General features: G+C 37.0%; 1 protein-coding gene across 2 annotated transcripts in view; it reads left to right on the top strand.

Moving 5' to 3' along the window:
- The first annotated feature begins 525 nt into the window (after nt 1–525).
- LOC137251293 (kelch-like protein 5) overlaps nt 526–10883 on the top strand; it is a 160346-nt gene continuing 149988 nt past the window's right edge. The window contains exons 1-3 of one of the 2 annotated variants that reach the window (XM_067785625.1): nt 526–974; nt 1499–1852; nt 7252–7562. In XM_067785625.1, coding sequence (XP_067641726.1) covers nt 954–974; nt 1499–1852; nt 7252–7562 — 686 coding nt within the window. In that variant the 5' untranslated portion in view covers nt 526–953. Of the gene's footprint in view, nt 1007–1498; nt 1853–7251; nt 7563–10883 lie in introns of both variants that reach the window. The other variant, XM_067785627.1, reaches the window with a different exon arrangement.

Raw genomic sequence — 10883 nt, 5'->3', positions numbered from 1 at the left:
TTATTTTAAATAAGCGCGGCCAAAGGCCGCCTACGCGGAAAGGTGTTCTACGCAGAATTACTGTGCATGGCGCAGCCGGTGTTGGATCGGATAACATAACAATAAACATAAGAGTTATAAGGTAATATGCGGAAGGACATCACCGTGGCGGTAGCCACGGTTATACCACGCACCCGGACTTGGCATGGCGTAGCCCAGGGTTATTTTAAATAAGCGCGGCCGAAGGCCGCCTACGCGGAAAGGTGTTCTTCGCAGAATTACTGTGCATGGCGCAGCCGTTGTTGGATCGGCTAACATAACAATAAACATAAGAGTTATAAGGTAATATCAGCTTGTTCACGAATGCAAAAAAGAGCTTTTTCAAATTTTTGGTAAATAAAGACTAGAAAAGTTAAAGATATATATACATCAGATGAAAGATATTTTTATAATTTATTTTTCGATTCTGCACTTGTTCCGTTTTTTAGATGTGGCAGCACAGCTTTGTAATGTCATCAATAAAATATATATATACATAAATGTAAATGTTGCTACAAAAGCGCGATTGATTTAATAAAAACTTTTATATTAAGTAAAAACAATGCAAGAATTATATGTGAAATATACTAAAATGAAATTTAAGTGTATCGTTGCCAATTTATTTAGATATTTATGTGCATAAAGGTTTTGAAAGATGTGTAAATTGTAACTGAAAGTGCTATAGAAATTTGCTAAATTTGCAAACTTTAACATCAAATAACTCGTAAACTATAAGTCTGCGCACTTTAAGTTATATATATTTGTGATCGGGAGAACTCCCTCTTTCATTTGATACCAAGTTTAACCCCGAACTCGGGGGGTGCTATTCTAAAATTTTCCCCTAATAGACCATATAACCGATTATACATTGGAGCGAGCTTATGCCCTTGAGTTTGAAGTTCAGTGCGAGTTATTAAGTGCGAAAATATTTGAATATGAAATTGAGAATTTTACAAGTGCGAGTTGTACTTGAATTAATATCATTATGGTAAAAGTCAAGAACAGGGGTCGGCTGCTAATACGCTCCAAAAATATTGGGAGAGGTGTCAAAAGACGAGGTCAAGACCTCGTTATTAATAATCCGAAGGCGGAAAAAATATTTTGATTCGTTCAAAATATATTAACGACAAAACCGGAAAATGATCTCGGGTCACTCCGAAACCACAGGCTGGATCCATAGTATTTTTGTGCAGAAGACCTTACCTAGTTGGCAACCTTCGCTCGTGCATACAAAAAATTATCCTGGCCGGTGTACCAATAGCGCGGGATCAAAATTAGCCGGCCAAAAAACCCTTTGTACACAAAACTTTTCCTGTGTACAACAACATAATAACAACCAATCAACCTTTTCCGCCTTCGGATTATTGTTGACGAGGTCAATACGCGTCTTTTGACAATTAGCAGTCGACCCCTGTTCTAAACTTACCTTAGTAAAAAAATAATTTTTAATGTATCATTTTAATTACCATTTGCCTTGCAGGTAATACAAAGCAACGAATTTTTAAATTTCGACGCAAGCAAACTGCAGACAATCTTGGAAAGTGATGACTTGAATATACAAACTGAGAGAGTCGCTTTTGAAGCAATAAAACTTTGGTATGAACATGATGCTTCTGCACGTAAACAAAAACTTTCTGATTTAATTTCGTACTTACGATGGACGCAGTTGGATACGAATTTTATTATTGAAAATATTCGACCATTGCCCGGTTGCCACGTTGTAGCATTGGAAGCGGTATCGTGGCTTAATATTCCTTCAATTCGTAAAACTATATCACTGAGATATACAAGTCCGCGTAAAGCAGAGCCAGTATTTTTGGCACTCAATACTTGGGTAATTATCACTGAATAAAAAATATTGTTTTATTTTTATTTCATCACCTCACTAAGCCTTCGTAATAGTGCTTTGAGAGAAGTGCTTTTTTCCTCCCAGCGGGTTAGGAGTCGGAATACGGTAGGTATGCCTGTCGGAAGAGGCGACTAAAATACCAGATTCCAGGGGCTGTGTAGCGCAACCCTTCAGGTTGCCAGCGCTATGTACAGCTTCTCCAAACCCAATTGTCAACCTCGCCTATCCGCGGCGAATCCTGTAACACTAATAGACGAGGCTCTGGCGACCCCAAGCTCCTCATGGAACTTGGCGGTGGGGAGGGAGGGATGACCTGAAGGTTTAATGTGGCCATATATCGTTCCCGGGATGGTCGGGATAGCACCTTAATGGTGCTGTGTTACCCGAGCGTACCGGATCTGTATCCGGCAAATGACCATCACATCGATAACACTCCGGGGAGCAACTTTATCGCTACAACAAGAAGGCTTTGAAGAGATTTACAAGGTATAATCGAAACAGCTGTCGCCTTGTCCGTCCTGATGTCACGTTGTTTAAATTTTTCCCAAATTATTAAATAAATTATAAAATTAAAAAATTGCTTCAAATAAATGTTTTCATACATTTGAAAAAGCAATATGGGCAATCCCCGATTATTAAAATCATACAAGAAGTGCTTTTATTAGTCTTGGCATCGAAGCCGCGTCAAGTAGTTGTTGTATGGCTTTGAAGGTTCAATATGGTTATTTTAAGTCGTTCCCGGGATGGTAGGGCTAGTAATTAATTTAATTTAATTTATTTATTTATTTACGATCTTGAAGATCTATATAATTTAATAAGGTACAAAGTATTTTTAATGTTTACATATTTGTTTCAATTCATTGAATTTCTTTGACTTCAACTATATAATAATCTATAAAATTATTTACTAAAAAATTTAACTACTTTACAGGTAGCGCTTTACAGTAGCTGTATAATGGTGCTTGTTCGGCCCATACATGACACAAAAACCATGCGCAAATATAAAACGACGAAATTTGTGCAAATGAAAATTTTGACATACATGGCTCAAAAACACTGCGCAATATTCATTTTTAAAGTAGCGCAACAAATGAAACATGTATTTTAATTGTATAAAAAATGCACTAATTGTATAAAAAGCACTATTTATTTTCCACAGTGCTGGTAATTCACAGTATAAGTCGAAAAACTCGCACCAGAAGCGTTTATTTTCCATTGTATTTATAAAATATATATTTTAATTGCAAGACCAGCTCAACTCATTGCAGCACTGCGCAATATTCATTTTTCGACTAGCGCAACAAATGAAACATGTGTTCTAATTGTATAAAAAATTATTATTTATTATTGAATTTATGTGAATTCCTGTTACAAGCTAGAGATGGTCTTTGCGCCTTCGATATTAACATTTTTAAGCAATAATTACTGATGTTATAGTATCAGGAACCACAGGTAAACTGTGTAAGATTCACCACACACGAAGAAAAAAGCATGTGCAATATTTGCAGGCATGCGTAAATATCAAAATCGTTTTGATTTTAGCGCAGTTATCTGCGCAAATAGCGCAATCAGTGCACACACCGGGCAAATCCTTGTGTAAATTGGTAATTGGCACAAGGATACTTGAGCCGTGTAATTGGCGTATAAAGGATCGTCAACATCTATCACCCTATTCTGCATTTCGATTACGTTCTCGTTCTACGCTCCACTTAAATCGAAGTTGGGTATTCTGCATTAAGCTGGAGACATTGGTGCTTTATCAGTAACCGTATCGGTAACCTTTTAACAGCTGATTCGACCAACCTTATGAGAATCAATGCAATCGATTATTGGTGCCGCTAAGGTCGTAACCGTATCGTAGCCAACCAAATGGGTTTTGGTTTACCTTCGTAACGATAAACAGCTGATTACGTTAGGGATACGGATACAGCGATACGACATACGGCACCAATGACTCCAGCTTTACAGCGGAATCGTAGCGAGAAGAAGTGGAGCAAATAATTTTTCGAAATCAGCTGTTTGTACGGAATGTGTGAGCATTGGAACAGAATAAATTAAAGAAAATTTGTAAAAAACATTTATATTTTATTATCCACGCCATTGTGTACAAAAAAAGGGGAGTAGTGCAGTTTACGGTACCCACCCTAAAGTTGGCCAAGATTTTCCAGTGAGGTATCAAAAGACGCGTATTAATCTCGAGAACAATAATCCGAAGGCGGAAAAGAAAAATTGTATCTCTGTCCGGAGATATTTGCAGTTGAAGTTGGCGATTTTAATGTGGTTGTTGTTGTGTTGGTACCCACAAAAAAAAAATTGTGCATCACCGTGGCGGTTTTCCGTTAATATCTTTTGAACGGGTAAAAAAAGTTAACTCCCGCTTGATCTAGATGTGAATACGCGTCTTTTGATACCTCACTCGAAAATTTTGGCCCAAATATCGGTGGGTACCGTAAACTGCACTATTACCAAAAAAAGGAATATAATATATTGCTGCAGTGTTATATTTTTTTGAGTGAAGTGCTTTCATAATTGTAAGTGTGCTTTTGTCGTTCTTTTGGCCAATTCCCTGCCGTGGTTACCAAGTTTTGTTAAAACGGATTCCTGTACGAATATAGTTGACATTTTCTAAATTGTATGGATGCTAATTTGATTGCAGTGACCTAAAATACTTTATGAAGATTTATTTATTCTTTCCGCAAGGATTGTTTACGTTTTCGCTTCAACTTCCTCTACTCCGGCAGCTTGCTTTGGCATATAACTAGACCCAACGAACAGGCACAAATTATAGCCGTCTATTATACTGGAATCAATAGCCGCGGCATTATTTGTAGAGTTGAAAGCAACGCATACGAAAATGGCCAGGCGAGAATGGAAAGGCAAATATTGCGAGATTTGTGTAATCCATTTGAGATGAGTGACGAATTGTAAGAAATTTAACTTGAAAGTGGTAAAGTTTAATGACTTATTTTCTTATTTAGGTTAAAAAAATTTCCACTTAATAAGGATGCTTTCAAGTATGTGTTAAATACATTTGCGGCATAGTACAGGTCTACAAGTATGATATGTAGCAGCATGCACATACACAGCCACACTCGCCTGATAAAATGCTTGTTCTTGTTCGTTTTTTTTTGTGGATGCTATTTGGCACTGTTGTACTTCTTAGGTCCAAGAAAAGTGTAGTAGCTGCTAACGAAAACTGCGTAAAATTTTTATCGTAAAATTACAAAGAAATATCCTTAGTTACTTTCAAACAAGCACTTAATTACATCTTTCTTTAAAATCCATATGTTTTGGACAATTTTAATTAACAAATTGTGATACTTTATTACCGGGGACGATTCCTAAAACACAACCAAAACCGTCGGGGAAGGTATTGATAGAGGCGTTTTTGCCTCGCTTCCAATAATTCGAATACTTTTTCGCGTTTGGACTATTGATAACAGGACAAAACGCGTATTTTCATTTCTCTTTCCACATGTTTGGACGGGTTATTGCAGGCGACCTCGGTTTCAACTGTTTTTCGCGGAGAACTTTTGAACGGGTAGAAAAACTTAGCACCCGTGTTTGTATTCTTAATGCTGGAATGACTGCGCGTCCTCAGATACCCCAATTCAAGACTTTTGTATAATTTTCTGTAGGACCCATACAGGTGCACTACATTTTTTAATAAATTCGTTCAAAAAAATTTACCATCACAGCAACCCATATCTGATATTCCGCTCCTTTTTTGTTTCCCTGCCTCGCTTTCCACGACACCAACCCCGGTAATTTTGACACTTCGTTCAGTGTCAAACGCATGTTCCACGCAGGTTCCACTGAGTTCCACAATAGTTTGACACTGTCCGATGTGTCAAACGGCAGTGTGTTAGAAAGAGAAAGGAATTGTTTCCTTCTCATACATATCATACTTGTAAACCTGTACTATGCATTTGCGGGGCAAATACGTCCAATGACTTCGACATCGACATGTTGTTTTTGACCTGGACATAGTGTACCTATACCAAGTGTGTTCACTAAGCGATAAACGTCAAAAATACAAACAGCCTCGCTCACCTGATGGAAATCTCAGGTCTAGAGTCGCATTTTTGGTCTCAACGACAACATTTTTGACTACCAATCGTATCGACTTTTTCAATTTTTCAATCATTCGGCGCACTCGGTAATGGTATCCATTTTGAATTCGCTGTCATTCCGAATCCAGCGAGTGCCTGTCAGAATGCTTGACATATAAGTCAACACACTTGTACTTGTACACTATGGACCTGGAAACATATAAAAAAAACAATCATCATCAAGCCTTTTACGTTTCTCAACAAGTTTTACTTACATTTTTGCTAAAATTCTGTTATAAATTAATAAAAAAAAAAATAAAAAGAAACTATTTTTCCGCCAACTAATTTGCAACTTAGAAAAACGGAACTACGATCGAAATGCAGAATACACAAAATCGAACGATTCGAAGTTGGATCGAAAGAGATTGGAACACAATACCAAAATTGCCAAATCGAAAAAATTCCAATCCAAGTCGAAATGCAGAATAGGGCTGTATATCTCTCTCAAAACCTTCGGGGAGTGTCTTTGTCGCTACAACATCAACCACTTTTAACTTCTCGACATATGTCTCTTTGACAAACGTTGGAATGAAGATCATACAGATCAATAAGACAAGCAGTAGAAGTTCAGAAAATATATTTATTTATTTTCAGCTTATAAACTCCTCTCGAAACACTGCCTGATCATCATCATCATTATTTGGCGCCTAACCGCCTAAGCGACAAGTCACGGCAGCTATCACTGATTCGCGATAAATTACGCCAATTGGGAGCACCAAGGGAGGTCAAGTTTTCATCCACCTGCCACTCCCTACTCTTCCTTCGCTTAGATTAAAAACTGTGGTTTCGCCTGAAGTCAGGGAAGCATTAGGGTTTTTATTCGCTGCTATATTGTTATATCTGCGTAAAGCTCATACAGCTCATCAGTATACCTCCTTCGTTACTGAAGAACTTTTCTATCGAGCATTCTAAGAGCTATCACGGTCCGTGATTTCGAGCCATACATCAGGACAGGTATGATGAACGACATGTAGAGCGTGATTTGTGTTCGTTGAGATAGGAATTTACTTTTCAATTGCCTATTCAATCCAAAGTAGTACATATTGGCAAGTGTTATTCTCCGTTTGATTTTTAGGCTGACGTTGTTTTTGCTGTTAATGCTGGTTCCCGAATAGACGAAACCCTACACATGTTGCTCTCACTACAACTTTTGTTACCGTACATTTTTTTTGCAACAAAGCTACTAACAGAATGTGGTCCACATATTTTTTCTTATATCTTCCAATTGTCTGTCTATGTGCTATTTTAAATAACGTTTTTAAAATATTTCAGGGTGGACAGTCCAGAGCCATATTTCAATACGACAAAACTGACGATTTGTGGCATGAATGGGTCGATATCAAAACAGATGTCACAAAAGTCGAAGTCATTCTTATGGATGACAATTTAATTTTCATTGGCGGCACTCGAAACGACAAAGCAATTGATGAAGTTAGTAGCTGGAACTTTAACACAAAAATATTTCAACGGTTGCCCTCAATGAATCAGTCGCGATATTTACATTATGTCGTGGAATTAAACCGCAAAATCTATGCAGTTGGAGGAAAGGGGGCGAATGGTGAAATTTTACAATCAGTTGAAATGTGAGTATGAATATGTAGTAATTTGCAATGTAGTTTTAAAAGCAAGTCTTACTTACCCACTGGCAACACTTCTTTGGACTCATTCTGTCATGGGCGGATTCAGAGAGGCATTTGGAGAGGGGGGGGGGGGGGGGGGGAGGCTCGGGGTACTTCACGAAAACAAGCAATTTTTCGGTAGCGCTTTTTTTTGTTATCCTAGTTCAGTCAACCGAAAAATCGGTAGTCTCAACCGACAAAACAAGTTAATGTTAGCATTGCTCATCCGTTCGTGGGACTATCCGTCAGCCTATTTGTCCGAGAGGTCATCATCACACGTTTTTTGCAATGACTTTCATTTAAAGAAAAGTATTGTAATGAAAATCAACACACTTCTCTTCTGACCGCGGCTTATACTCCTGTAAAAATTAATTTTATTTCAAAATGTAATATAATTCTGTGACAAATAAAAACCTAACGGGATAATTTTGTAATTTGTAAAGCTACAATGCTATTTTTTTATATGATCAATTTCGTAAGGTTGACCTAAAAACTTTATTTAGCTATCATGAAAAATCGGGTGGCGTCGACTTTAAAAACGGTTGAAGATGTTGTGATGTTATATTGTTACGAATGTTAGCAACACTAAGGGGTACTGCCATCTCTAAACCGATGATAAACAGTGACTTGTATGCACATCCATAAATCAATCATTATGTATCTACACAAACGAATCAATAAATTATGTCTACACATATGTACGTACACGCAGGGAGAAACAGTGTACAAACACATGCATATATCTTATCTGAGATGCTCCCGAAAGTATGCAATTGTAATTGTGGAGCGCATGGGATATGAGTAATTGTACAAGCGCATGGGATATGAGAGAAGCTGTAAAAATTATACATCTGTAGTTGTAGCTGAGAAATTTATAACTAACTACTAAGTTCTGGAATTAGAAAAGCCTAGAAATATGCAACGAGGAAATCAGACAGTATAAAAAGGCGAGAACAGTAGAGGCGAGAAATCAGTTTCATTTGAGCTATCAAACAGTTTGGTTATTAAGCAAGCTATTCGTTGCAAAGTATAAGTGTTATTTTGAAGTACTTTAATAAAGGCCATTTTTCCATTATTCAATATTGGAGTTATTTATTCAACAGTTTATCGATACGAACGTTGGCAGAAGTTTGCAAATAAGGGGAATTGCAGTAAATTCGTTACAATATATATAGGATACGTATCCAATATTAATTATTGTAAATATTCTGAAATCTTAAATCCAACTAACTTTATTTTTTCAATTTGAAATTACTAGCAAAAAGTAATTTGATCAAATTATAAAATTATTAAAAGAGAATAACAAGTTAAAAACCAACAGGTATCGCTACAGTATTCCCCCGCCAGACTTTCAATAAATAAAATGTTTGAAAGTCGAACTGTTTGATTAACTTTCTTGAAGACTTCCAGATTTTTCTATTGTAATGAAAGCAGGCTTCAATATGTCAATAGAGATATTCAAACTTCCATTAACGAAACGGTTTTGTAGTCGAATGATGAGCTGCATCTGCAGGTCGGATGGTTTTGATTGACTGAGTAAATTCTTTAACAAACTCTTCCTGTGGTTTGAAATGACTATCGATAAACATTTCGGCAGGTAATTTAAGTACAGTCCTGTAAACCATTTGTGATGGACTTGATCCGATGTCTGGCTTGAATGTTGATCTTAATCCCAACAGGACAATCGGTAAATACTCAATCCATTTTAACCTATTAAAACACATTAACGACGATTTCAAAGTTCTATGCCATCGTTCGATAATTCCGTTGGACTGAGGATGGTAAGCCGTGGTACGAAGATGATCAATGCCGAGAATCCGAGAAAGTTCACTAAAAAGATTTGAACTGAACTGTCTTCCTTGATCGGTAGTTAAACGAACCGGTACTCCGAAACCTGAAATCAAACCATCAATTAATGCTTTTGCAACAGTTCTTGCGCTAATATCTGTGATAGGAATTGCTTCAGGCCACCTGGTATAACGATCAATGATTGTAAGGCAATATTGAAAACCATTTGATGGTGGCAGTGGGCCAATAATATCTATATTGATATGTTCAAATCTTTGTATATTTTCCAAAACGGTGATGCAGAATGTCTACTAACCTTAGACCGTTGACATTGAATGCAGCCTTCTACAAACTTTGTTATATCTGATTGCATATGTGGCCATACAAAACGTCGAATAGTGTTGAAAGTGGATCTGGCGCTGGTATGTGCAATATTGTGAAAATTCAATATAAGCTTCTCCCTGAACGACTTCGAAACAAAAGGCCGCGCGGATTGTGTAGAAAAATCGCATACAATTGGTTTTGAACAATTTGGCAGCTGAATAGATTTCAGTTTTAGAGAAGTGGTAGAGGGTTAAGAAAATTCTGTAATTCTGGACAATTTCGCTGAGCATCTGCCGTATGTTCTAAATTAATAACGTCGCGACCTGATTTTAAAGACTCGATGCGAGATAATGTATCCGCAGTTATATTTTTTTCGCCTGGTACATATAAGTTATAACAGCAGTATCCAGCGGTTGACCCATTTACTCACGTTGCTGAGCATGTGACCGCGCTATGTTGCGTGTTGAAGTTTCGCTGACGCAGCACACGCGCAGAATAAGCGGAAGTTAATTGGGACAACGATTGGTGTAGTTGCAGAAATTGTGATTGAACAGCAAATCTAGTTTTAGTTAAGTAAACTATTTTTTATACAATAATTGGTTAGCATAGCATAATTACTTTAACACAAGAACTGAGCTGCTAGGTAAATTACTTTGTTCGAGTTAGTTCAATTTGGATCGTGCAAGAGCACAGAATAAATTTTATAACGTTAAAATATTTCTCGTGTTTATTTTAATTCGGTTAACGGGCAGTTCACCGCAACTTTAATTTTTTATCGCCTCGCCTGCTGTGAGGCTTAACTGGCGCCCGAGCAGTTCTCGGTGCAAAGTGGATAAAATTTGATAAAAAGGACCAATTAATAAAAGTATTTAAATCGAACAGAAAAAAGTAAAGTGGAAGTGAAACAAAATAACACGTACTAAAGAAAAAAGTATTTAAAACAGACACAAAAATAAAGTAAAGTGAAACAAAATAATAAGTACTAAGGAAAACATAAACTAATAAATCGCGCACGCAGGAAAAAGAGAGTGAGAGCGAAATCATAAAAAACAAGTACCAGAGTGTCAAGAACCAAAACAACAACAGCGGCCGAATGAAATTTTGCTATTTGTGAGTAGATAGCGCAACTGTTAATACCTTTTTTTCTTTTCTGTATATTCCTAGAAACATGAA

Source organism: Eurosta solidaginis, chromosome 4, assembly GCF_040869045.1.
Source record: "Eurosta solidaginis isolate ZX-2024a chromosome 4, ASM4086904v1, whole genome shotgun sequence".
NCBI lineage: Eukaryota > Metazoa > Arthropoda > Insecta > Diptera > Tephritidae > Eurosta > Eurosta solidaginis.
This window is presented reverse-complemented; position numbering and strand designations above follow the sequence as displayed.